Source organism: Anopheles ziemanni, chromosome 3 (genome assembly GCF_943734765.1).
Source record: "Anopheles ziemanni chromosome 3, idAnoZiCoDA_A2_x.2, whole genome shotgun sequence".
Lineage (NCBI taxonomy): Eukaryota > Metazoa > Arthropoda > Insecta > Diptera > Culicidae > Anopheles > Anopheles ziemanni.
Window position 1 is genome coordinate 22872575 of NC_080706.1, and position 27952 is coordinate 22900526.

Here is a 27952-nt window from a genome sequence, read left to right on the forward strand (position 1 = left end):
AACCGTGGAAGGTGAAATTTGTAGCACTCCATCGTCGGTGTGTGCATGGCGACGACGTCAGACCTTAATGAGACCTGTAGCTGCTGCTGCAGAACCCGGAAGGAAGGAAGGAACGGTATGAGGGGAGTGAGGCCGCTCGCAACCCCGCCAAATGGAAAGTATAGCAACCCGCGCATCGAGACCCTTTACCGGCCGGTTGGTTGTCGATCGAACCGGAGCATTCCCGTCCGGGGGTTGGAGGAGCTGATGGGCAAGTCGAACGTGAGCTTCGTGAGCCCGAACGGAACCAACCGGCGTAAATAATGCAGTGCGTCTTCTTGGTGGCGCGCACGAGCGGGTACTGTTCAATGAGGGAGAAAAGTGAGCCGGTTTGGCAAATTGCTGTTCTAGGTAAAATTAGAACACGGCACCTGTCGAGCGGGGGATGAGGATGTCGGATCCCTGGAAGGACACGGCACACATCGGTTCACGCAACGAAGGCAACAATTGGAAGCGGCCAATATACCTCTATGCAGTTTAAATGCATCCTCCTCCTGAGGCGAGCGAACGAACGCTTTTCCACCACACAAAGGATTCGTGCTTGATTAGCTGTCGAAGGTATGAAAAAAACAGTATTAGACCCGGCACAAACAGTTCGTACATTTCGATCCAACAACGATGGGCAACACACCAGCTTGAAGTTCAACTGCTTGCACACACACACACCTTCCACAAAGCAACGTCATGCGCAAAAGCACGTTAAGGTCTCGGAGTATGGCTCTTATGCACCCTTCCGCCAGAAGGCTCGTTCTGAAGTTTCCCTCCACACAGTGACACACTAGACGCTGCGTTCTACAGCATTACGTATGCAGGCGTAATATAGTGCACATATTTGCCATTCCTCGGCTGGGAAACACACAGCGGGAAACGATCGACGGCGACTGGAAAAACAAACCCATTGGCAACACGCGCTCGCATTGTGGCGACGGTTCTCGCATCGCTGGCTGGCGTCTTGTAAGAACGTCGCCTGGAAGAACTGCGCGTCTGTGGTTACATGCGACGACGTCGCCTTCCACCGTCCCCCGACCCCCTTCTTCCTGCTCGGCCAGCATCAAAAGCGCAGCAATCGATATCGGCACCGGCGTATATGGTGGACCGGTTTTGTGTTATGAAATTCGAGGTTACGGCAGTCAACCTAACGAAAACAAACATCAATTCATTACCGTTCCGACGCGGATCGACTTACCGGGGTTTGCCTCTGCCTGAGTGCATTGTGAACGACTTAGAACAAACGGAGCACTGTGGTGGAGGGTGGGAGAGAGGGAAGACGACGCGGTTACCTCGTTGAGGGGCTCTGTGAGAGGGTGAGATGAGCGTCAGCGAACCGTAACGCTAACCGGCCTCGCAAGAAACGAGGCCACAACGCGATCCGTCAAAGCGAAACGGCGGCACCAACAATGCCAAACGTATCTCGTTTCCTTCGCGGGCGCCCGAAAGGGTGCTGATCGATGTCGACTGGCCCACTGTCACAAAGGTTCGACCGAGAAGAGGGTTGTTGTAGCCGCACGCAAGATGGCAATATCCCGACCCGGGCGCCCCGGTCTTTATTCGCCGTAAGGTGAAACCGGGAATCGCTACCTCAACATCTACCTGGTGCTACCTAACGATCTGCCCAATCGAACCCACCAGCTTCGCCACTTCCTTTGTAACTTCCTTTGTAACTCCCGGAAAGACCGTGAAATAAGTTTTTTCTCAATCCTCCTTCGCTGCCCGACGAAGCGTTGGAAACTCCATCGGTTCTCAGTGTTTGGCCAATTAACAACCAACCATTATAATCGACCAAGAACCAGGTCTGCTTAGGTGATCCAACAGCGTGGCAGAGCTTTTGGCTACCTTTGAACTCGTACTCGAAAGAGAAAACTGAACCTGATCTCCACGGAAAAGTCAACAAAGTTGAAAAGTACTAGTTGGTTTCCAGATCTCGAAGCATTTCGTGTGTGATTTTTAAAGAAGTATTTTAAAACAAACAGTGCATATAGCTGAAGAATATTGGTTTAAAAACACAACAAGATCTTTCACGGACTCGACAGGGCGCCAGTTGTTTACCTCTTGGCATTCCAACTTGTTTTTTTAATCTAAATTAGCCAAGTCAACTCACTCTTTCGTTGAGCGTAAGTTGTCTTTTCGTTGAGCATAAGTTCGAAAAGAATAAACAAAACAATAAGAATAACTGTTTTGTATAAGTGTGACACAAGGAATTCTGTTCTTATGTTTACAAATGGGGTGTTGTTTAAATTTTGATCATTCGTAGAACATTTAAAAATCAAATTTACCGATTAAAAAGGACGAAACCGGTGCAAACAATTGAAAAACAACAAAATAAGTAGAATTGCATAGTACTGAATATTCGTAAGTTCAAAGATAATTGAACAGAACTTGTTTTTAATCACAAAAAAGTGGCAGTCAAAGTAAATTTAGTAAATTAATCTATGTGCTATGTTAATTTTTAAAGACAGAATTGTTAAAAAAAAACTAATTTGGAGAAAAACCAATAAAAGGGGTTGCGTTATTCGAATGAAATGTTATACTCGCGTAACTACAGTATTATTAGTAGTTTGGAAAGATACAAAACAAGAAGTTCTGATTTTTATATTGATAGTATACAAGAGCAGGTATTCTCAAAGCGTGCCTCATCATTTTTGAATGAAGAAACAAATGTATACAGTTTAGTACAGGTTGTACTCCATAAAAAACGATAAAAATCATTAAAATTATTGCTGAAACAACACAAAAGTAGGTTACCGTAACGTCAAGTTCTTGAGCCCTTATCACATTTTATACGAGCGAAGAATACGTTTCACCGACCTTATCATCCTTTTCAGCAGTAAAGTGATAAGATTACGGTGGCACGGTATCTTTATCTCGTGTCCATTTCTATTTTATCTTTATTCCGTTTAGCAAACATACTGTCGTCAAGGTCGGAGAAAATATTCACACCAGCAAATGGACTCTTTGTGTTGGATGTGGGAAGAAACAAAACGCAATCGATTGCACGACAAACCCGAAGACCTTGACCAAGTGAATTAATGCACAGCGAACCGAAAGATCCCGGCCTCAAGGGCAGCGATTCTCACAGATCAGCACGGAAGTGTAACACCGACTTTTTGCTCGAGCCAACGAGGTGGTAATTTCGGACCCGGGAGGGAAGGCGGCCTGGGCTTCGCGTGATGGGAAACCGGTTCGGCAGCTGAATTCGGAAATGATCCGCGCGACCAGACCAAGGTTGCGACAGACGCGGTTAGCATTGAGCGAGAGCATTGTTCCATTTTTGCCCGGCGATCCATTGCGACAGAAACATACATCTATTCGACGATCCCGAGGGGAGGGTGAGGGTGCACCGGACATAGCGGGGTGCCTGGCCATCTTTCCGACAGCACCGTTTGCATGCGACGTCGCGCTTGCAGCAGCACCTTAAACAGTGATTGACACGGAAGGCCAAGGTGACCAATTATTGCCCGCTTCAGGCACGAGCACGGGCAAAACAATTCCGTACGACGCTCCGTACGACGCTGTTCCCGGGCAATTAAAGGAGTAAAACTTCGAGGGGAAAGATTGTGCGCCATGATGATGAGATGAGAAAAAGTGTTTGCGATGACAATTTCCTGCCGAAGGAAACCAAAGTTGGACGCAAATCACGGCCCAAAACAGAAAGACCTATTACCCAGACGTCAGAAGAAACGTCTACGGCCTACGCCATGTCTATAAGGCATCGATAAAGGATCGCCGGTCGCCAGTAACGGCCATCCGGTGTTAGTTCTTTCGCCAGAACCATTCCGGTCCGGGCGAAAATAAAGAGATATAAGATAGGGCGCTGGCTTCCGAGCCGGTTGGAAGCCCTGGCAGACAAGCGACCCCATCCGCGTCCAGCCCAGCTCATTTGGGACTACTTTCTGCACAGGCTGCGCAAAGGAGGAAAATCGATTCCACTCGCCCTCCCCTCCCCATCCCCATGCTCCGCCAGGAAATTGCGAAAAGAAGAGTCGTCCAACGTCGCCGACTCGGTCCATGGTTGTTTTTTCGTTTCGCCTCAAAAAGCCTTCCAAAAACCCGCACCCAAGGATTCGCTTTCGGTGTGGGTTCGCGCCGGTGGTGGCTTGTTTGGGGTGCGGCCTATTTCGGGTCTTATTTCTTTGTCTCTTCCCTCCCCACCATTCCCCAGGAATTCCTTCCACCGGTGGCGCTAGCACAAGGAGCTTTTTACGGGCTGCACGAGGAGCTAAACGCCACTCGACCCACTATGGAAGGCGAAATAAAACAAACCTGTCAACGGCAGGCCCGCCACGCCGAAGGGTGTTGTAGGAGGTTGTTGAAGGGGGGGCGACAAGGAACGAACAAACACCGAAAAAAAAACCTTCCCAACCCACCGAACCCCCTGGAAAGGAAACCGTCGCATCCGGTTTCGTTTCCTTCCGGATATCCCATTCTGTCACCGAACGGTGCCACGTCATGCATTTTGCCACGGGCGACATCCTACTCGGGCCGCGCGAAACGAATGAATTCTTGGCGGCCTTTTTGGTATTCGTTTTGTTTTTTTGTTTCTCTTTGGCCCGGCAAGGAAATGGTACGCCGGTCGGTTCCATCGCCTGCGTTACTCCGATGTTGTTCTGCATTATGGCGAATCCAAATATTTGACCTCCACAGTCCAATTGCACAACCGTGCCAAGTTCTTGTAAAAGGCACCGGGTGGTGCCACGCGGAAAAAAAGGAACGCGGCGTCGATTATGCAATAGGTTAGCGGCGCGAACAATTTAATGTTTACGCCGTTCACACCGACGAGTTGCAGCGGATGTTGAAATTGGCGACAAAAAAGGAACGAAACAACCGGCCTGGCCGAAGCCAAAGTGTCGTAGAATTCATCCGCGTTCGGAGTTTGGCACCGGGTACACGTTGCTTTCGGAATGTCTGCCTGCCTGCCTGTGTATCATCACTGTAGCACCCATATCCCACCGACATTCCAAGGCCCGCACGGATCATCACCGTCCATGGTCATTAGTGCCCGGCTCGATAGGGAGACGATGTGTGTTTGTTGCTAAAAAAAAGAATTCACGAGCGCCAACATCAAAAACGAAGAACGAAAAAAATGGAAATTAAAAATTGAACAAATCTGCATGTGCCAACGTGCGACCAGATGCGGCCAAGCGATCAAAAATCCCCAAAATCGAGCCAAGGATGCCGCACCGAACACCGGACGCCGGCTGTTCCGATCGGTTTGCGCCTCGCGCAACCGGGGTTGACAATTTTAAGGCTCCATTGCATCGTCGTTATGTTCACACGGTGTTTAACCTCCTTGGCCGCGATTTACATTTTTTTTGTATCTTTCGGTGCCATTTTGACTATTTTTACGTATAAATCTGTCGCAACCCAACCCGTGCAGATTCTGCTGCCCATTTGGCACGCGGCCATGCGGGAATTCCGCCCAACGGGTTGAAAGTCAAACTGAGGGAAATTAAGCAACATAGGATCGCTACCAGCGCAGTTACATTGTCGCTTTAGTGAAATCTGTAATTATATTTGGAAAAATTTGAGTTTAGAAGTTTGTTCCTTTCTATGAAACTTTTGTGTTTGTATGAACTTTTAGCGTACGCTAAAACTTTTATACCTATTTCACTTTCCAAGTACTAAGATTAAGTACTGCAGATCATGTTGGAGATTTGTTTGGAGACTTTGTGCTAATTCCTTTAAAAAGCTACGTAATGCTATTTCCATATTGCAAATTCATTTAAATCTTGACATCTACCAATTTGTGTTATACATTCATAATATATTCACAAAGCTAAGTGATATGGCTTTAATACTACTGCAAAGCACGAACTCCTTTTACAATTTAAAAAACCATTTTAAGTCTCAACAGATAAAAACTGTGACAATGAAGTTAGGTAAATTATAGTTCACCACTCTTGGTGGTATCTTTCATGTCAAGCTCGTTACCTATTATATTAAAAAGTAAAAATAACAATGTTAATGAACAGAATATTAATTTAACCCCAAAATAAAACACAAATCAACATACTCATTTGTATCAGGCATGATCCCCGTCCTGAATCAATCGGGCTGTAAAGTTAATACGTGCTTCAATTTACTATCGTATTCTGAAGAAGAGTAAAACCACCTATAAAAAGAGCAATGACGCTTTTCTCCCGGGCATCCGGGGGCGGAGCGAAACACTCCAGCCTATTTTCTTCTGCCCGCTTTCCCTCTATGTCGCACAACCAGTCAATGACGTCCAATTATGTTCTAATATTGATCATAAACAGGCTGGAATGTGTCTTCATACGGGACCCCGCCGTAGGCAAAGGGCAATGTTTGCCGGGCTCCAGCTTCTGACACGGTCGTGTTATTTTTTACGGCAAGACGAATGCAATGAACGGATTGTTGCTTTCACCATCACTCTTCCCGGATTATGTTGGATGGATGAAAGCGAGCGATAGGGTTTCGGTCTATACGAAAATGATTAGCAAACTTTCATAAGCTTTTTCTCCATAGAGGAACTGTACGGTAGCATATTTTTAAATGAGTAATATGGTAAAATTTATTACCCAATTTTTGTACTCGAAATATGTTAGAGGAGCAATCCAATCCCCGATAGCAGTGACATCATGCGAAAGGTTGACAACCCTTTCCCGGACCTTTGGCGGGATGCTAAATGAACATTCCTGCCTTTCATAACCGGCATCGACAGTGTTCCCATTTTTCACACCGACATCCGACGGAGCGATCCATCAGCTCCACATAGTTTTAAGCATTCTTTTCCGCACTCCAGATGACATTCTTCGAAAGCTGAGAACAACCCGAAGACGCCAAGGTAGTTTTCGAGGATTTATGATGCCGCCCTTTGCCGGCCCCCTTTTTTTCTAATGCCTCCACATCCACCCCTCGAGCGGGAAATAATCTTTACCTATCTCGGCCCACGCACGGGGAAGTCGGTAGCAACCCGGGGAAGCTGGAGAAGTCGTTTGAATTTTATCATACGACCATGACGACGACCGATGCCGGTGGGATGGGTGCGCCATGCATGGCATGCACGGGTCGTTGTTAGACCCGAAACCGAGACCTCGTGGGAGAAAGACAAGCTTGGTTGCTCGGTTCTCTTTTTTTCTTTCGTGCACCAGTTCCCCGTTTCCTCCACAAAGAAGGCGCTCGTAAAGATTAAAATGGCCTGGGTTCAGTAGTGAGTAGAACGTAAACGAAGAACTACCGAAAGACCGAACTATAAACACGCCATAGCGCAAGACGCTGGAGGGGGTGGAAGGGCTCAACTATGTAATTAAAATTATAATAAATTACTCCAGATCGCCCATTCGAAAAGCGTGGGTCGGCTCAGATTCGAACAATCTCGTTCTCTCCTATATATGCCACGTTCGCGTGCAGGCAAATATCGAGCCGAGATCGTAAAGCGTTTTTATAAATGAGATTATAGCAAAGTAAGTTTAGCTACGCTTTTGGTTCAACAACGCAATAGCGTTTTTGAGCTACCTCATACAGCTGTTTAAAAATATATGATTTCAACAACACCACACCAACCGTAATAAACTAGAGATGAAAATTAGAAGTGAGAAAAAAAGGTTTTCCATCGCTGATAGCAAAGGGCAGGCAGCGGGGCGAAATAAAAATGGAGCAAAATCTACCGTGACGGAAAAAAGGCCAAATACACCGATGGAGGAGAAAATTTGAACAGAACAGGTATTATAAATAGAGGAAAACTTCCCAATTCATCATCGTTGAACACCGGCGAAGCTTCTGGTTCTCGGAGGTCAACAGACACAACCAGTTTTCCTCAGCCGCTGAAGAAACGCGAACTTTTATGCTTGCATATAATATAATTTTCCCCAAAGCTGGGAGTGTGTGTTTGTACGATTTTTTTCTTTTTTTCCCCCACTTCGGCATCATCTTTAGACCAGTCTTGATGGGGTGGTGGATAATGGGGCTAAAGGCGAAGGGGAAAGAAAATCACACATTTTCCCCCACCCAACCGACCCACCCACACACCTCTTTTCCAATCCCGTTTGGCCTTCGCTCGCTTTGTCTATCCGGCCCAACAGGCGGCAAGAACACCGCGCTTCTTAATAATCATCGCCCAATGACGAATGGGAAAAACTCGTCCATCTTCTTGACTTATGGGGAAAAGCATGTTGCCCGACCGCCTTGAGGTCGCTTACCCCCAAACGATTGCTTTAGGTTTTCTTCGTTTCCTCCCTTCCACCTCCCACAAACCCTTCACCCAACCCGGTACCGGTATGGGTTGGCATGACTTCGTGATTGTCGCTCCAGAATCAAAAGTGAAAATCTTTCAATCTGGGTCAACGACATATTCTAGCGGGGTTCAACGATTCTCTATCGCCCTTCTCGAGAACTCATCCATCCAGTATGTGGAAGCGGGTGGTTGGACCAAGGGACCGGCGAAACGTGGCGTAATAAATAATAATCATCACGGACCTCCCCGTACTTGAACTTACGGTTTCTGATGATTCAAATTAAACCCCAACACATACTAAAAAAGGAATTATTTCTTCTTGCTGTACGTTGATAAGGGGTTTGTTTTTTGTTAACTAATTCTAAAAACACATTTTCCAACAATGATTTAATATGTTGTTTGGGGTTTCTATTACTTATTTAAAGCCCATAATCATTTTAAAGTTTCCAAAAGTTTTAACCAATCTACGGAACAGCTTTTCTTTCTTCTCAAACCCTTCTTTTCAATGCAATTCTTCGTTGATAACATGCTGTGCAAGTTTCATGTGCAACATTACCAGCTGCCCCATTATTGCCCGGGGGCAATCGAATGGCGCTGAATTTCACCGGAGATGAAAAACCAATTTGTTGCACACGGGTGGAGTGTTGAAGAAAATCTCTCGAAGAAAATTAGAGATGGAAAGAGAGAGGAGGAGAGAGAAAGAGAATATGACGTTGTCCTGGCGTGGAAGAGATTGTCCCGCTTGAGGATGTAACGGAGTGGGTCGAGAAATTGCATACAACCAAACATTGCACTTTCGGTGCCGAAATGTTGCTGCAGCTGCAACCGGGAATGCACCTTTTGTATGCTCCAGCCGCGGTCGGTCGGATACGGAGCGAACGGAATTGGTGTACGCCGAAAAGGGACTCCAGAGAGATGGCATGGCGGGCGCCTTTTTCTTCGATTTTCCAAATACGCAATACCGTTCGGTACCGTTAGGTGTCGGATATAGGAACGCGCTGTACCGGCACACACCCCATTACGGAAGCACCCAGTATTCCTGCACCACCGGCTGAACTCAATCCGAGTTTCGCTCCTTCGCAGGAACCTACCTTGGAATGCAGTTCGATGGCGTCCGGTCCACTTCCCAGGCGGCGAACAGCTTCATCGGGACCGGCTTGGTCATCGCCATCCTCTCGAATTTGGCCACTTTGTCGGTCATGGTGAGCGGTGTTGGAGGCTTTGTTTCACTTGTCGTTTTCTTCTCCTTTCGCTGGTCGATTCCGGTTCCGGAGGCGCAGCAACCCTTTGGCAAACCGAGAGCAAAACCGGGACCTTTCGCTGCGCTTTTGCCACAGCTACTCTGATGACGGCGCAACCGACGACTCTCAACACCGGGATTCGCCGGGAACTATGGCAACCGGAACGTGAGGCCTCTCTCGCTTTGGCTTTCGCTTGGGCGATGGACGTTCGGGGCTGGAGGACTGACAAACGGCGTACCAACCCGCGCGGATTAAGAATTACCTTTCAATTGGCCCTTTTAGTGCAATCTTTTGTATTCATATCGCTACGCTCTTTTTCTCTCCGGCTATCTCTTGCGTTTAAGATGGACACTTCATACACACCACCTTTCTTCCGGTTTGCTTTCACTTTCCGGGCTCAAAACCCTGATTCCGGTTTTCGTTTTATCTCCACAGCCAGCGTCGCCTTTTTCAACGACACCCACGACGAACACAACACATCGCTCGCAGGCAGCCTCGAACACGAAAACACACCACACACCAAAGGAGGCGGCTGCCTTTGATGGATTATTTTCACGCGAAGGGTCGCGGCTAGCAAAAGGTATGGCTTTGTGAGCTAACCTATTCCGGTACAACTAGGAGGTTTTACTTTGCTGTTTTTGTTTTAATATTTTTATTTGGCAAAATTCAGTCACCGAAAGCGCAAACAGGGACTTATCGCGGCCGCAAATCTTTCTGCCTCTTATCGGACAACACCGTGTTGATAGATATCGTATTCTCTCTCCCTGGATTGCGCTCCGTAAGGCGCTCTCCGGGCCCACGGGGATCAGGAAAATTTGGAAAAGCCAATGCAACAGGGGTGCCGCCGTCGATTAGCTTTTCGCTTTCCTCCTTTTTCGATCCAACGTCAGGAGCCAGCAAACAAACCACCAAAGATACGGCACAATCTACGGATGGCCAGCAGTCGCCGAGACGGGAGGAGATGAGATAACGCAATTCCGCGACTAGACACTACGGGTCATCACACCCCGCGATTCACGTTCACGAACACACACACACACATGCACACAATCCGCACGGAAAATGCTTGCAAAAAATATTACACTATTTCCGAGGCGTCGTCACACCTGGTGGCGGCAGCTGGGTGTGCGGCGATGGACCAGCGCCATTCGCCCAGAGGTTGTTTTGAGGCTGCGCCCATTTGACAGGAAAATGGAAGTCGCCACTCCTTCGGATAATACGCAACTTCCGAAAAGCGCACGGTATCCTGCAGCACAGCACTCCTTCCTCACGGGGCGTACACGAACAACAGAGCACAAGACAGACACCGTGTCACAACCTCCGGTTGTTTCATTCACGAAAAACCACCCTTTATCCTAACACATCCGGTCGGGAGTCGCTTACAGACATCCGAAGCACAAAGCGGTATCGCTCGAGCTCGCGACCACCATTCCGTACACAAAGAAAATCCACCGACTTGCGACAGGGCGACCACTGGTACGGACGCAAATGTTTTTAACCAAATTTGTTAAAACAAAGACAAAGATGCCAACCAAACGAGCATCAGCTACAGATACCGTCGACCGTCCACCTTGAAAGATTTTTGTCAACTGACAGTCGGAAGCAAGGTTACTGGAGTCAAGCGTTATTGCTTCGAAAGGCAAACTAATGTGCAGTGATTTGACGGAAGGGCGAAATTTGACAGAAATACTTGGATAATAATTTTAACAAAACAATCTGTGGTACCAGAGTAAATAATTCAAATTTAACATATTATATTAAATGAACTACGATATAAAAGACATGAATATTGGTCAGCTATCTACAATTTCTTCGTTCCGCATGAAAATGCTTCCTATGGAATTAAACAAAACACACATTGGTTTTCTTGGTTTATTAGTTTATAATGCATCGTAATATGCTTAAAAGGTTACATAACATGTAAACAATATATTGCATCATAAACTAACCTATGTAAATTAACAACATAGTAATTTTTATCGACATTGCAATCCACGCAACTGAAATTACCGGCCATTCGAACAACATCAAAAGATGTGATCAACTCACCTTCTGATGCAATCATCCGATTCGTTCATAGAACCTTGGTTACTAGTCCAAACAATAGCTAAAATAATCAATTTGTTGACTGATTAGTCATTTTTACAATTCACTTCCTAAGGGAGATTACCTTTTTTAGGCAAAAAAGTTGTTGATGAAATTAATGTTCCTCTAAATTCAGCTTTTATGTGAATTAAACACTGCCCAGGTTGATGATCAGACGCCTCTCCAAAACGTCAGACGAACTGACAGACGGATGATTAACCAAGCAAAACAACTGTTCTTTTTTACGTAAAATAACAAAGAACCGGCACGGACGTTCGTTATATCCAAAGCGAAAGGCTTTAAAATCAGCGTATTTCAGAGTATAAGTATTGAAGCAATGTATGATAGAAAAAAGCGTAGAGAGGTACGCAAATATACGGCAAGTGATTTAAATTTGTTTTTGTCTCACGCGGACTTTTGCAGATGGCCAAAGTTCACGAAGCGTTACGGCCGATCCAGTGGCTCATCGGAACCTGGGAATCGGTTAGCGCAAAAGGAAGCTATCCCACAATTAACGATTTTTCTTACAACGAAGTCATCAAGTTCGAGTCACTGGGACAACCGTTGCTCAACTATGAGGCACGTTCCCGACACCCCGTTTCCGGAGCCCCCATGCATTTGGAGAACGGATTCTTGCGCGTTAAGGTGGGCAGCAATCAAGTCGCTTTCATGATCGCGCATAATTTTGGACTAGTCGTGCTGGAAGAAGGAGAGGCTACAGAAACAACTTTAAATTTGCTATCAAAATCCGTCGATCGTATGTCCTTTGGAAAGGATCCAGCTGTGACGGCGGTTCAGAAAAAATATCGACTGAATTCGGACGGAACACTCGAGATTCAAACAGATATGGCGACAACCAATACACCAATGACCAATCATTTGAATGTCATTTATAAAAAGGTAGCATAATTTTACCTAGGAACAAAGCCTTGTAGGTTCAGGGAATGTAGATTAATGTGTTAAGTTTACAAAACATGAATTTAATGCATGCGGTGTTGGAACTATTATTCAATTGTTAATTACAAAAATGTAGAAATAGTAATAAAAATGCATCGAGTAACCAACTCCTAATTAATTTTTCTCTTGAATTAACAAAGTTCACTTTGCCATCACCAATTAGCTATTCATATTCTTGTAGTATCTGAGATCGTGAGGAGATCTGATTAGTTCGCAAGATATCTGGCCGCAGCTCAAAGTTTAAACTATTCCGAGGAAGCTTGAAAAGGAGCTAAAGAACGGTAACACTTTTATCCTACTTTTCTGTATGCCGTTCTACATTTTTCAATACTTATCTCTTCATCATTCATAGCCTATTAAAAAGCCTTCTGATGGGACGATCCAGGATCAAATCCAAGCCAGAGCTGAACTCTCCGAAAGTCACGCTTAGCTCATTTCCATATGTATTGTCTTTCAACCTGGATTCGTTTCCGACCTTATCGCAATTAGCAGACAGAAAGTCGATGAAAAGAAATGTCGCTTGGAAAAATGAGCAATACTGTGAAGAATCACCACATCATCGCATTCACATGGATCATCCTGAAGCATGTTTTTCAACTCCTTTGAATCACCGCGCTTGTTGCTGGGAGTCCAAAAATACCAAGTATAAGTACTCTTTCGATGTTTTGCACGAAATAAGAGAAAAGATGTTTGCAGCGTCGCAAAACAGTTGTCACTGCCAAAGACTTCGTCCGATGGCGGAACACTGCACCTGCGACTTGAAAGACTTTTATAACGATCGGTGGTTGTATAGAGGTCATCAACTGAATCAATCGTTACGATCATTTTCCAACCATTATCACTGCGGATGCGTTAAACAACCTTCACATTATCTGCATTCCGATCAAAATGAAACAACACGAGATCTTGCAGATATACAATACTCCCAGAAGCAGTACTACCCAACAGCGATCGATCATTCCAAAGCCCGCATTTCACCACGAAGTCCACATTCCGTCACCATGTTACCTCGCACATCAACCCCAACGAATGGGTGCTGGGACAAGCTTTCCTTCAGCATCTGGCAAAGGTTTACCGCTATAAAGCAGACCGAGAAAACCTTCTTGCAAAAAATGAATCTTTGGGGACACCTGTACGAATGCGTCCAAAAGATTCCGCGTCTGCCAAAGTTCGAGCTATTTCTGATGGGCAGCACCATTTCTGGGTTCGGCATGGAGGGCTCGGACATCGATATGTGTGTGGTGGCAAAGGATGGTCCGTTGTATTGCGATTTGCGTACGGAAGCACTGGAGAATCTCCTACATGTGAAACAATTTCTTGATAGAATGCCTTCGACAAATCTGGAGCAAATTTCACTAATCTGCGCAATGGTTCCTATTCTGCGGCTCAAGCACAAACCGGATGATTTCGACATTGAAATCAGCTTTAACAACTATGTGGGAATAAGGAACACTCAACTATTGCACTGCTACGCTCAACGTGCGTATTTTAAATATTCCTACGGAATTGTAGCAAGTTTCATTCAACTACTGCATACCTCTTCCTAAACTGTTTCCCCATTGTCTTTGCAGTGGACTGGCGTGTTCGACCCTTGGTGATAATTGTGAAACTTTGGGCTAAGCACAATAATTTAAATGATCCGAAGAACTGCACCTTATCGAGCTACTCACTTGCGCTGATGGTTATTAATTTTCTCCAGTGTGGTGTCAGTCCTCCAGTTTTGCCATGCTTGCATGAGCTATATCCTGAAAAATTTTCGGTAAGTAGCAGTTTTAATACAACGAAGACGATATAGTCAATTTTATTTACGTCGCTCTTAATCTCAGGGACCTGTCAATACTGACCGCCTTAAATTATTCGAGCGTGTTGAGGCCTTTTCAACTTATAATGATGATACTCTGAGCTCCTTGTTCACTAACTTCCTAAAATACTACACCAAATTCGAGTAAGTACTTTTGTTTCGAAATCACTTCTTCATATATATTTTTAAGGAACTTTTCTGTATTATTATCCTATCCTTTAGTTACAAAAACTATGCCTTATCTGTTCGCACTGGCACAATCATACCCGCGAAAGAATGTGCCTGGAAATCAAAAACATCTATTCGTGATGAAGCTCATTGTTATTTGAGCATAGAAGGTACGCAATGTCATAATTATCGATGAATTTCAAATATGTTCACGGCTGTTGCTTCCCTTTCAGAACCATTCAATCGCACCAACACCGCAAAGTCCGTACACAACGGCTATGTTTTTGAGCAGATTAAATTTGCCTTAGCTGCATCCTGGAGAACACTGGAAGACACTCAAGATTTGAACGATATATTCGCGGAACCATTATTCTCAACACCAACTCTTTCACCTCTCACTAATAGTAGCTCTTTTTAAAAAGATTATTCATACATGATTTAGCCTTCATTGCTGCGTCCATTTAGTATAACTATTGTGTAAAAAAAAAGAAAAAAAAACATACAAAACTTAACAGAAAAAAAAAATTATAATCGCAAAACTCCAACAAAAACAAAAATCACAAAACACAAATAAAATTAATTTAAAAATTAAGATCAACCAACCTTTTCCCTCTTTGAATACATTCACGTATACTTAGGATGTCGGTGTATAAATCAGTCAGCAGTCTTATTAATTTTGTACAGTGTTCAAAAAATGTGATCTCCACAACAATTAAGCTGTGTCTACCTGAATCGCCTTACCTAAAGGTCAGCATTTCTTATGCTTATCTTCTTATCCGGAAGTTTCTGTTATTTAACTATTAGCACAACACAATATGAAAAAATATTATAGGGATTATTGAAATTGTCATATCTAAATTGAATCCATTCGAAAATCCACTACCATCCTTCGCCACTTGTCAAATTCACATATTCAGAGAAATTGAGGAAAAGGTTTTCATTAAAACTGAGATGATTATTCTGGTGTGGCAAGTAATCGGTGTCGTTTGAATCCAATAGAATAGTCTCACTGAGCAGTGGATCATGTTGAGACATTATTTGGTAAGTAGTATCTGCATCTACTCCATTTGCAGAGGTTTGCGTGTTAATTGGAAGCAATGGGCTATCTACTAAGGTTTGCTGTGAAGGTATGTAGAAATTATCAAATGTGCCGGAAAACTCTTGGACACTATCGCTCGAATTTACGTTAATCTCACTAAAAATCATGGCATGATGGTGGAAATTTAGATTAAAACATTCCTCGAACGGTGGCAAGGAGGTGGGCTCGTCTGGTATTCCTGATAAGGAAACGGCAAGCTCCTGCATACCTGTGCATGATAATATAAATAAATATAAATGATAGTTTTGACATCAAATTTTTTTTCCATAAGAATTAATGACCTACCTGTGCAGTCCATCCGAAGCGGAGGTTCCGCAGAAGCTTCTGCGATCGCCTTCGTTTTCCCAGTTAACGAGCTTATGTACATAGAGGTTGAACTGTGTTTAAAAAATATTAAAAATATTACGATAATCTACAAAAAACAACAAAATTGCAATAAGTAATTCTTACGTGATTGTTTTCAATATAGTCTCGTTTTCCGAGACACCTAGGAGTTGACGTACTTTAACCAATTCTCTTTTGAATTTGGCCAACCGCCGGTGCTCGTAGTCGCACCGACGACGTTGGGAAGGTGTTTGACCTAGTACAACAGAAAAAAAGAAATATAACGGATCATCGCAATGTGCAAGTACACTACTACTAGTAATTGCCGATATTTTAAAGTTTTGACAAATTTTCAATAACAAAACCCAGCCGTCGAATAACAGCTATTCTTTGTAGAATACATGCCACATTTCGCAGTATTCCACCTTAGTTGAGCGCAGAGTGAAACTATAACTTTTCTAATTTTCTTAACTTAACTAATTTTCTAACTTAACTAATTTTCTCAATCATCTCTAATATTGTCTGATTTTAAGACATAAAAGCAACTTCAAGAATTCCATGCCGTGATGTCAATAATTTTTTATTTTATAAGAAAGAATGAATTCTTAGAATTTGCAACCTAATATTTTTAATTCTTTTATGCAGAGCTATGATTTATATGTATTGTTGTTTTCTGTTTGTTATCCGATTTATTAACTTCTGGTACACTACTCGGACAAACAAGATGGTTTTTTTGTTTCACAAAAATGATCAAAAAGTGAGAAAAAATGTCAAAAATTCAACATTAAAAGAGGATGTCGGATGAGAGTAGTTATTCCATACAGTTTTTTCAATATAATAGGATCAAAAAATCTTATAAGTTAGTTTTTGTTGGCGGCTTGCATCAGGGATTTTGTCTTAATTTCGATCGCGGTGTGTTTCTTCTTGGGGTAAAGCGGAATATCAAGTTGACCCAACCCACTTCACTTTGATTAAATTTTTACCATGTTTTTTGATAACCCATAGACATAAAAATACTCTTGAAAAGATTTGCAGATCTGCACTTACTTACCGGCTTTTCGCTTTCTTGGAGGAGACGCACATTCTTCTTCCGGAGGTGGCGAAGGTGTCGTTGGTATCTCCAATTCTCGTTGCAAGTGCCGTATGTATTGGATCGCCACCCTGTGAATAATGGGATGTTACAAAAAGCGTTTTTCGAGTCTTTTGGATGCATTATAAGCTACGAAACGCCACTCCTACCTTAAGATCTCAGTCTTGGAACGTTCTTTGGATGCTGGCGGAATGGGTACTAGCGAGCGAAGTGAATCGAGCGCCCGCTTTATTTTACGTGTCCTTGCTTTTTCCCGGTTGCACGCGGATATTTTGTAACCTGCAAATGTACATCTTTTATATAATGTAAGATTCCCCTAGTACGTGCAATGTAATTATGTCCTCCATTACCATTCTCTATTTCATTTGTTGTTTCAAAAATACTACAAATGCAAAATTTGTAGAAGATGTAGCAGGAGAACCATTGTTGTACCTGGAGCATATTTTTTATGATTTACATAATCATCCATGTTCATCGACGTTTTGTTGGAGGCTTGCATGCGATTCACTAAAATGGAGGTTTTCCGGGACACCGGGAAAGGATGACCCTAATATCGATCGCGATGAATCATGATGTGATCGTGGGGTTTGGAAAAAGGGTAGTTCCTGACGATCCCCAACATAATGCAATCATTTCAATGTTGGACACCCTGTATTGAACAAATTTTAAACATATTTTCATATGACATAAACATATGAAATGTCATAAGCATTAAATGTCAAATGTGCTAAATTTATCGTAAGCCCATTCGAATGAAAATCGCATAAAAAACTATATCGAATCGCAAGATGCATCCATTCAAACGATTGGTGAAGGTTCCATTCAACGGCGGCCGTTCTTCTTCTTCTACTTCTTCTTCTTAGTGGCGGCCATTATGCAAAGCGAAAAACCATAAAAATCTATGGTCTCCAGACATAGGTAAACAGTTGCACTTGGACTATGAGTCAGAGCGTAGACAATCTGAGTTTTTTCCAGTGGACCCTCGGTGAACAGCATCCCATAAAACTGCGCATACTTACCGGTAGTTCTATTTCGCGGTCGAGATCGATGCTGTTGCAGGACCAACGGTAGCAACATATTGCCTCCATATTCTTGCACCGCTTCACCAACTTTCATGTCTCCAGGGCTAGCTTCATGTTGGTTATTATTTGAATTCATTTTTTGTTATACTTATTTGCAAACACTCAATTTATGCTTAACTGGGATGGTCCGGCGTCCTGAAAGTCTGCAGCTGTAATGGGGCTCGCTGTAAGTGCCATCCGTCTTTCGATCGACAACAAATGTCGTGCGAGCGAGATAGATGAGGCTCGCTTTAAGTGCCATCCGCCTTTCTATCGACGACATATGTCGTGCGAGCGAGATAGAGTATATGCACTTTTCAAATCGATTGCACAAACGCAGATTAAGCCGATCGTTGCGTTTGCGTTAAAACGCATCCGTTTAACAACATAAGGTATGTAAACATGTACGACCTGTTGGGCTGTAATCTTTATGATCTTTCGCTAATCTTTAACACATTAATAAAAACTTTTAGAAATAATGAAAGAAACGGAAGAAAGTGTTGATATTAAGAAAATGAAATGAATGAAAAAAGTAGCATTCTAAGATAGATGAATTCTTTGGAAATCATCTGAAAGCAAACATATTTTTTAGTACTTTTTACTTTCTAACAAATTTTCTATTGACACGATTGTATAGTTGTGTTTGTGCAAATGCATTTATTTCTGGATGGCACATTTAACGCCATCCAGACAAAGAGACAATAAAAGTGCAATACTTTAAATGCAGTTAAATGTTTGATTGTTATAGCATGAGGCGAAATTTTATGGTACATTTATATTATTGCATACCTTCGAGAGCTGAGACGTTTGAAATACGTCTGGTACCGGAAAAATATATACAGCTCACGTGTCTTGCAGGACACGCTAAAAACGTGTTCTGTAAAATGTCGAAGGTACTGACTATTGATTGAATGATTAAAACATACACAATACAATGGCATAAAGTAAATTGCTAAGTGTTATTCATTTTGGAGTAACGATCAAAACATACGACAAAATGTTAAATTTAGAGGATCGCAAGTCGGATAAAATTATTTCGCTGTGCAAATTTGGTCCGCGTGTCGTTGTTTACTCATAGCTTAATTAATACATTTTCGATCTGACTAATGTGTTTTTTTTTTGTTTTTGATACATAGATTTTATTTGTACATCCATCATTTGTGCTACGACCTTTTGGCTACAAGCTGTTTATTTTTACATCTTCTTAAGATAAAAATTCACAAAGTTACGGAAGGTAGTAGTAGCTGTAACCGTCCGGGCTATTTGCAATATACCACTGAGGATTGTGGGAAACCGTTGTCTGAGCAACTGGTTGGGGTTGTTGCTGCGGTGGAGCCAACGATAAAGCCATTGGTGTCGACAATGCTTGATTTGGAACGTGGGGCAAATTATTATTCGCATCCAAGCCAAGATAGGCTCCCGATGGAGCTGCTGCTGCTGCTGCTTGTTGTTGCTGGTGCTGCTGCTGTTGTTGCTGGTGTTGCTGGTGTTGTTGCTGCTGCTGGTGATGATGCTGTTGTTGGTGCTGATGCTGTTGTTGTTGTTGTTGTTGTTGTTGTTGTTGTTGATGATGATGTTGTACATGATGATGATGATGATGATGTTGTTGCTGCTGTTGTTGTGGTTGTTGTGGCAGTAGAATATGATTAAAGGACGGCATCGGCGCATCGTACATGCATTCTTCTTCTGGAGGTGGCGAAGGTGTCGTTGGTATCTCCAACTCTCGTTGCAAGTGCCGTATGTACTGGATCGCCACCCTGTGAGCAATGTTACAAAAAGCATTTTTTTGTGCGATTTGTGGTTCGTTATAAGGTCAACATTGGCACTCTTACCGTAGGCACTCAATCTTGGAATACTTTTTACCGGAAGCTTTCTTATGGGGGAGCCTCGAGCGAAGTAAATCGAACGCCCGGTTCATATCACGCATTCTGGTCCGTTCCCGATCACACGCCGATCTCTTGTAATCTGCAAACGTAGAAAGTTAGATGACCTGAGTCTGCAATAACTGTCATCGATCGTCCTCCATTACCGTTTTCTATTTCCTGGGCTCGTTTGCGCCACAGATTCACGTCACAGTGGGACAAGAGATCGGTCGTCGAAGAGTTGCTGGAACTGGAAGAGACGGTCGTCGAGCACTGGCTGACGGTCGATGCCATGCCGGTGGTGGCCGCCGTGGAGGACGATTCGTTTTTCCCCGTCAGAGAGTTTGTGAACGAAATCACCACGTTCTTCACCAGCCGCTCACTTTCCTCGCTCGTTTCGGCACTGTTGATGCGCGTAAAGTCCATGGCAAACACCGGCGTCGGCGATCGTCGCTCATCGTTCACCTGAAGCAACGTGGCAGGCGGTGTAGATCGTGGCGGCGTTAGTTTTAGCACACTGGCCGGAATTGTAGCGTGCTCGGTAGTAACATTGCTACACGTATTGCCGAGAGCAACCGGCACCGCCGAGTTGTACCCGGTGGAGGTTAGGGTTCGGTTGCGCCTCGTCGGATAACGGCGCTCAAACGGTGGACACTCCGGGTAGCTACCGGACACCGTTGGATAGGAGGCGACAGTAAGGACGGGGGTGTGCAGTGTCTCGTAGGACTGATCACGATTGGTCGTTGCGAACGTTTCGACGACCAACGGCGCACTGTTGGACGTTTCCGGATAATCGCGATCATTGGTAAGGTCGATTGGAATAAGATCGGCTATGTTCATTATAAATTCACCAGCCGGTACGCCTACGGAGCAGTATATCACTATATTTGCATTTGTTTGCTAATCAGCATACGGTATCATCTCGAATGCCATCGAACCTTTATCACAAAAAACGCATTTTCGTCCTTTCACTGATCTTTTCAACAGAATTCAACTTATAGCTAAATTGATCGTCCGTCTGGTAAATTTTTCTTCGGGACAGCGAAACTGTCTCGAAATTGCAATCAAATTCAACTAGGATAAGATCACAACGTTACCACGTGGAGTTCTCAGCACTGAAGCACACGCCAATTTCCGGTAGAACATCCTAGAAGACATCCGAATTGATACTGACGCATACGCACTAGATCTCGTTTTGACCCTCGTTTTCAATATGTACCACATTGATCGTATGCCACCCGGTCTCGGCTGCACGAATTGATACAGAATTGTTGTTACTCTCTATTTATTTCCACGTATTTTCCTCACCCCGATCGCTGGACTGATTCTAAGTTTTTCTCTTGTTTTCTTTTTCCCGCCCGCTCTGTGGCCTCTGTCTCGGGTGGCTCCAGAGAGTTTTGTGTGCACAAGTGTCTTACCTGTGCGGCTACTGTACCGCCGTCTCAAGGCACATACAGCATCATTGCTATGCCGCAACGGTCGTACGTCTTCGAACGCTACGAGAAGGTTCTTTTGTGCGCCCGTCAGAGGATCATTTATCATTCTTTTCACGCGCGATCATTGAATGTCTCTTTCGTCGTCCGCTTTGTCAACTTCCGACTCCTTGAAACGGGATCCAGTAATACTGTACAGTTTGGAGTCGGATGCGGAAGGCGATGGAGAAATTGTAGACTGAATTTTCTTTTGCTAAGGGTTCGTAACTAAAGGATAATCGCATCGGAAGGGTGAAAGTCCTTTGTACTGAAGGTAAAGATAATCAACATTTTCTTTCGTTACAAATCCGTTACCCAAACTCGATAACCAGACAGTTGTGTTTGATGAAACTTTTATTTTCATGCCCCCATTCTTCCGTAGGGTGATATTAGCGAAGCAATGTTGCGGCAATAAATTAAATAAATAAATGTCCGTCGGTTGTACACCTGCAACGCAGCATGTAAAGTATCATAATGGTTATTCTTTCAAAACGAAGCACTGATGCCGAAAAGTACCGATAATTGCTTGCCGTTAGACGCGATTCTCTCTTCCGAAGGATTCTAATTCTGTTTAGATGATTTCTTGTCTTTGCCCTTCTTCTTTCCCTCTCCGCCAGGGCCATTAGAGATGTCCGTGGTAACCTTGAACTCGTAGTTCAGTTTTCTCGGCGTTAGGAACATATCCAGCACCTCATCCGTGACATCCTTCCGACGGTTCTGGTGTTCGGTCACGATTGGTTGCAGCGTGTCGATTGCGATCTTTTTCATTTCCCCACTGAGTAGCTCGCCCTTGCCGTAAGCCACCCGAATTCGTTCCAGCTCAGCGTCGTCTTCGAGGAAAAAGCGTAACAACTGAAAGCTTACGTCGATGTCGGTGTTTCCACCGAATTCCCGATGCTCCTCGAGCGTTGGACGCCCACCAGAGAAGGCATGCTTGTTGATTTTCGTTTTGATCTGCTTCGGAGTGTCGGTCAGGAACACGGCAGAGTTAGTATCACTGGCGGACATTTTCGTGCGGGCTCCCTGCAGCGCAGGGAAGAAGCTCGAATGAATCAGGGCCGGCTTCGGAAAGCCCAACCTCGGCGATACGTCCCGGGTCATCCGGAAGTAGGGATCTTGATCGATGGCGCAGGGAATAAGCACCGGTAGCTTGTCCGTTCCAAAGATGAAGGGGAACGTGGTCGAAAAAGCTGGCGCTGCCTGTGCAGCTGGAAATCCTATCTTACCAATCACATCTGAGTCGCCGAAACCGAAGATTCCCTTCACCTGATTGAAGGTGACACACTTCTGGATGCGGATGATATTTTGATAAAACTGTGGACATCTGCCCATAAAATCCAGGTTGGAGAAAATGAACGTTTTGTTAGGATCGAAACCGATCGCGATGATGTCCTTCGCATTTTCCCTCGCCATTCGCATCGATTGCTCAACCGTGAGATCTTTCCACAGCGTTTTTTCGTCATCAGTCAGTTGAATCACCAACGGAACATCGAATGCTTCCTGGAGCCACCTGCAACAGAAACGAAACTTTACGTCAGCCAAATCAACGTGTTTCCCATCAATTAAGGTCATACTTCGTCACAATGAATGGCACCAAATGTCCGAGATGCATGGAATCCGATGATGGCCCTCGCCCGGTATAAAGGTAAAACTTCTTGCCTGTCTCGACAGCATTTAGCAGCGTGTGAAGGTCACGGTGGGAGAAGAATATTCCTCGGCGAATCAAATGATGAACCGGTTTTCCGGCGACCTTTTCCAACCGTTCGACCAGCGCCGCATCGATATGTGAGCATCCGAAACGCTCTGCAGTGTAAGTAAAATGTTAGATTGATGCAATCCACTGAAGTGCACTGTAGTTCCACGTTGCAGATGCATACTTATCAACTTATCATAGTCGATTCCGGCGTCCGACGTGCTTGTAACAGTCCATGGATCTACCACATCCTCTACCACTGCAGCGGGAGAATTTACACTTTCGCTGTTGGGAGTTTCCTCCAACTTTAGCTGTTCAACGGATGGTGAACTACTCATTATTTAACCACTTTATGAAACTTATTTTCATTCAATAAAACTGTGAAATCCGATAATCCTGTTAGCACCCCTTTTTAGTCCAAGTTTTCTTGCCAACTCCGCGCTTTCAATAATGCGTGAACTGTTTGACACATGTTTTTGTTGCTGTTCGATAATTTGATGTATGTCAAAAAGGCACTGACAGCATTTGACAGCATCCCAAATTCATCGAAGAAAATAACATTAAATTATTGGATAAAATTGTTAATCAATTATGTGATCTGTTGTTTCTAGTTTTATAAATGCTTGTTTTTTCAATCAAAAAGCTACAATGTTTAGTGTTTTTACCTTTTGAAATTGATCGCTTTTTCAACTGTCAAAAAGTTTCATGTCTGTCAAAGTTGTCAAAGCCATGAGAAAATAGAAACGGAGCGAATTGTTAGTAAATTTAATTGATGAAAAACTAGTGTTAAAACAGTTTTATTGCCATTCAAACAATTAATTCGATTAGTCGAAATAGTGCAGAAGTCCTATGGAAGCTGAGATTATGACGGACTACAACGATTTGCAGAAAGAACTGGACCGAGCCAGAAGTAACCTGAAAGGGTTGAATGAAAGCATCCGGAGAATAATCGGAAGGGAACCGTCCGGTGCGGAACAGTACAACAATGCTCGTGGCGGTCAGTTAGGTATAGGAGGGGGCGGCCCGGGTGGAGGAAACAATGTAGGAGCGTGGGACAACTTCGAGAGCAGAAAACGAAACTCGATGGCGTTTGAGACGCCAAGCATGGCCGGGCAACGTCGAGAACAGGAGCGACGATACTCAGATATTGGAACCCAAAACCCTGCAAAGCGTCGTTCTTTCGGGGAAACAAAATCCGTCTTCAGCCGCCTATCAGGCCCCCCGAATCGTGACGCTGAGTACGAAAAGCCTCGAATCTTCTCCCGCGTCATCAAAGAACAACCGTCCAAAGAGGACATTGTCGCCGCCCAGGGCACCGACGAACGATCCCGGGCACGGAATCGCCGCATCTTCGGATCCCTGCTCGGCACGTTGCAAAAGTTCTCTCAGGAAGAGTCCAAGCTGAAGTCCAAAGAGGAGAAAAAGGCATTGATTGAAAGGAAGGTGGAAGAGCAGGAGAAAAAGGAGCGTGAACATATGCGCAAGGAAAAGCAGTGTTTGTTCATTGACCGCAAACGACAACAGCTAGAAATCCGTGCCCTCGAGGCGAAGGTTGCGAAGCTTAAAGATTTGGAGACTTGGGAGAAGTCGAAACGCCCGCTCCGGAATTTCATCAAAACAAAATCGAACCCACCGATATTCTTCCTCCCGAAACGGATGAATGCTGCCATGGGGAAGAAGCTGGAAGAATGCCAGCAGGAACATCAAAGTATGCATTTGTTGACATTCGGTGTCATTTTATGAATTGATTTATAATTTGTTTTGTTTAATCGAATTTTTCAGTTATGATGGAACAAAAGCAACAAGAAGTAAAAGAAAGTATCGAAGCAATCGAAGTGCGAGTCAAGGCGGATATCATAACTCTTGAAGAAAATGGTACTAGGGCACGCAACAATTCCAGTTTCGACAAATCCATGGATAGCTCGAAGGCGAGTGGAAATGTGGAGAGCAACGTTGGCGGTAGAACTGGTACGAAACTCGATCGGATAAAAATGGAGTTAGACGACGAGGATGAGGATCACAATACTGCATACGCTCATTACGAGTACGAAGATCAGTGCGACGTCCCGGAGGGACCGGCGCTACCCGCATCGATGGCGTCGCGGTTTAAAATTACTATTCAAAACGTACAGGTCAAAACAGGTATTGTTGTCGCACAAAACTGTGCTACTAGCCGATGTTCGACGAGTTGAGTGATTTGTGTTTTCAAAATTTCCATTTTCAGAACCTCAAGAGTCACTGCACACGCCATCCGCGAAACCTAAAACCGTTCGGCTCCTCTCGTCCGAACGATTGGACGAAGGTGAAGCATCTCGTTCGGGGTTAGACAATGATTCCGACAGCAGGGAATCGCACTCGGTTGCAAACCTTGGGAAAACTATTCAGATAACTTTCAGAACTTCGCACCCGGACGACAATTGATTATCGTTTGAGCGGTCATCCACCATACAAGACGGATAAGGATGATGGATAAACACATCAGTACGCAGAGAAAATTTGATTTAGAAGAGAGTGTGGTGATTCTGGGATATCGTTTACCCACTGGTAAGTCATCTGTCGTTTAGTTATAGTGTGTAGGATCAGTAGGTTTGAAAGGTTAGGTTTGAATTTCGAAAAGTGGTGTGCTTAACAAGCCGGGTATACAAATGACCAAGAACAAACAATGATCACTACTAAGATTCACCACTCCCCTATGCTTGTTCTCTTCATAATACTGCCAGCAGAAGGCAATTCATATTTGCCATTATACAGTCACTTGAAAACCATTGTCGATAGGGTTTAATAGAACAACATAGTGCGTCTGTCGGCGCATCTAGGCTAAGTAACATTTTTCTCAAACAAATGCTGGCGATATTGTAAGGCTCCTAATGCGTTAAAAGCAAAAACAACACTCAACAATGAAATCATTAAATGTAAATCCTGTTTTCGACAGTATGGAGAGTTCGAATATTGTTCGTATCAAAAGAGTCTTTTTTATTTTCTCAAAGTAGACAAACGAACTTGAATTGCAGTAAAGAGGTTAAGAATTGATTAGCATTTGGATTGAAAAAGTAAATAATAAAGATTTTCGTACGTCCTATAATGTTATCCCTTTTTTAATTGTTACCCGAAGAAATCCAAATGTAAAGATACACTTTTTTTCTCTCCTCGAGCGAGTAGCGGCAACCGCTTTTTAACCGGTGACACGAAGTGTACAAAATTAATCATCACTAAACCAAGCAATTTCAAAGTAGGCGACAGAACAAAATTAGTCAAATCTAAAAATAGAATTCGTAGAATGGTAGAGCTATGGTAATTGATAAGGGCACCAAGCCCCGGCGTTTTTCGATTCTATTTTTTTCGTAGTCGATTCCTAGCAATTTTCTCTACAAATTCATAAATATTTGTGGAATGCGGTGGTTAATGTGGTGGCCGAATGGAGTGGAGTTTAATTTGGTGATTAATGGAGAAAATTACTGGTACTCTGGTAGGTTTACTGAACAAAACGACGAAATAGTGTCGTTAGTGGATTTGAATATCCGCTTATTTAACTCCACTAAAACTAGAACGCTTCTGGCTGGGGCTGGGATTTGATTGATATGTCCCTTCTGGTTGGACTTTGACTGTAAAAAAGGTCGATAACGTGCATACAAACACGTTCGAACACTTCCTGCTCCAGGTGAGGTTCGAACTCACAACCCCGGCATCGCTCATATCGAGCCACGTTTACTGTCATATAAGTACCGTGCGCTAACCAATTGCGCCACTGGAGCAGAGCTAACAGCTGGTGTTTATGTTAAACAAAGTAAGGGTAAAGTGGTTGGGGGTGATGTGGAGCACTGGGGCGCGGCGGTGTTGCGCGGAGTATGGTTGGATTGATTATTCATTTGTTTTTATCGTTTAATTTAACCAAAAACTCACTTGCTGGGTGCATATAATAATTATTGATTTCAATATATTTGTTTCTTACCATTGGTTTTTAAAAACAATCACGGCGGTTCATGTGGCCGCATATTTATTTGATTGATTGGTTATACATATTTTCAATAAGAAACGTAAGTAAAACAAAACTCTCAAACACTAATGGTTTATTCGTATTAGTGCTTAGTTTTATTATTTTCTAATTTATCTTACGCAAAAATTTACATGATTAAGAGCCATTGCCTTTCGTGTAAGTTTTTGTTTGCTATTGTTGTTTCTGTTTGCTCCGTAGTGATTATTTCACGTTTGATATCGCATTCACATTGTTCACGGTTAAATGTATTAATCTACTTATTATTGCTCAACGTTACAGCTACCGTACGCTCATGGACCATCATTTCGATAGTAGAAAATGCGCATTTTTTTCAAATTATTTTGGATGCGCTACTGTAACGGCGCTCTTGCCTACCTGTTTTCTGAAATGAACCCTGTTGTGACCCTTTACCTCGCTCGAGGGTACGAAAAAATATCTGCTCCATTACGCCATCGAAGTAAAACTTAATTGGTAGAAACAAATACCGAAAATAATTTTTTGTCCGCCCTAATGCAATAGGAAAACTCTAATAACATGTATTTTATTTATGTATACTGCTCGAGTATTTCCACCACGCTTCGGGGTTGCGAAGGAAATCTCGCGAAAGGCAGCGGTATCGTCGGCGGCTAAATGGCATTTGGTCAGTCTCCAACCGGCCGACATTCACGGATCTTCAACTCTTCAGAATACATCCGGCCACCGAGCGCTGCGATGGAATGCGAAGCATGATAGAAATACTACCTGGAGCACGTTAAGTGGGCCAATGGGCCGTACCGGTTACTGTAGGATGCTTTCGCGCCGCTCATGTAGCGCTTGAAATCTTTCGTTCGCAATGTTTGTTTCGGTGTCAGGGGAGAGCAACGACGATGATCCTT

The 27952-nt window shown here is 43.8% G+C and overlaps 6 protein-coding genes and 1 non-coding gene across 7 annotated transcripts in view; 3 read left to right on the forward strand and 4 right to left on the reverse strand.

Moving 5' to 3' along the window:
- Positions 1-9873, reverse strand: part of LOC131289958 (phosphofurin acidic cluster sorting protein 2) — a 33460-nt gene extending 23587 nt beyond the window's left edge. Inside the window, exon 1 of the mRNA XM_058319310.1 lies at positions 9322-9873. Within this exon, the coding sequence (XP_058175293.1) occupies positions 9322-9431 (110 nt within the window). The 5' untranslated portion in view covers positions 9432-9873. The remainder of the gene's footprint in view (positions 1-9321) is intronic.
- Positions 9874-11979: 2106 nt separating this feature from the next.
- LOC131288303 (peroxynitrite isomerase THAP4-like) lies at positions 11980-12483 on the forward strand. The gene has a single exon (XM_058317424.1). It carries the CDS (start codon positions 11980-11982, stop codon positions 12463-12465), a length of 486 nt encoding a protein of 161 aa, XP_058173407.1. The 3' UTR covers positions 12466-12483.
- Positions 12484-13514: 1031 nt separating this feature from the next.
- Positions 13515-14900, forward strand: LOC131284353 (poly(A) RNA polymerase gld-2 homolog A-like). The gene is made up of 5 exons (XM_058313208.1): positions 13515-13992; positions 14085-14272; positions 14340-14458; positions 14537-14652; positions 14716-14900. The coding sequence occupies exons 1-5, from the start codon at positions 13515-13517 to the stop codon at positions 14898-14900; spliced, it is 1086 nt and encodes a 361-aa protein (XP_058169191.1).
- A 4381-nt stretch (positions 14901-19281) lies between these two features.
- Positions 19282-20758, reverse strand: LOC131284354 (uncharacterized). The gene is made up of 4 exons (XM_058313209.1): positions 20086-20758; positions 19889-20021; positions 19697-19813; positions 19282-19489 (listed from the first exon to the last, which is right to left on the reverse strand). Exons 1-4 carry the CDS (start codon positions 20756-20758, stop codon positions 19282-19284), a joined length of 1131 nt encoding a protein of 376 aa, XP_058169192.1.
- Positions 20759-21732: 974 nt separating this feature from the next.
- Positions 21733-23421, reverse strand: LOC131286733 (tryptophan--tRNA ligase, cytoplasmic). Its single transcript, XM_058315726.1, has 3 exons — positions 23268-23421; positions 22965-23193; positions 21733-22900 (listed from the first exon to the last, which is right to left on the reverse strand). The coding sequence occupies exons 1-3, from the start codon at positions 23419-23421 to the stop codon at positions 21952-21954; spliced, it is 1332 nt and encodes a 443-aa protein (XP_058171709.1). The 3' UTR covers positions 21733-21951.
- A 392-nt stretch (positions 23422-23813) lies between these two features.
- Positions 23814-25607, forward strand: LOC131287095 (pinin). The gene is made up of 3 exons (XM_058316112.1): positions 23814-24791; positions 24866-25225; positions 25308-25607. Exons 1-3 carry the CDS (start codon positions 23933-23935, stop codon positions 25502-25504), a joined length of 1416 nt encoding a protein of 471 aa, XP_058172095.1. The 5' UTR covers positions 23814-23932; the 3' UTR covers positions 25505-25607.
- Positions 25608-26733: 1126 nt separating this feature from the next.
- On the reverse strand, positions 26734-26835 carry Trnai-uau (transfer RNA isoleucine (anticodon UAU)). The gene is made up of 2 exons: positions 26798-26835; positions 26734-26769 (listed from the first exon to the last, which is right to left on the reverse strand). It is a non-coding gene; the product is annotated as a tRNA-Ile (tRNA).
- Positions 26836-27952: the final 1117 nt, after the last annotated feature.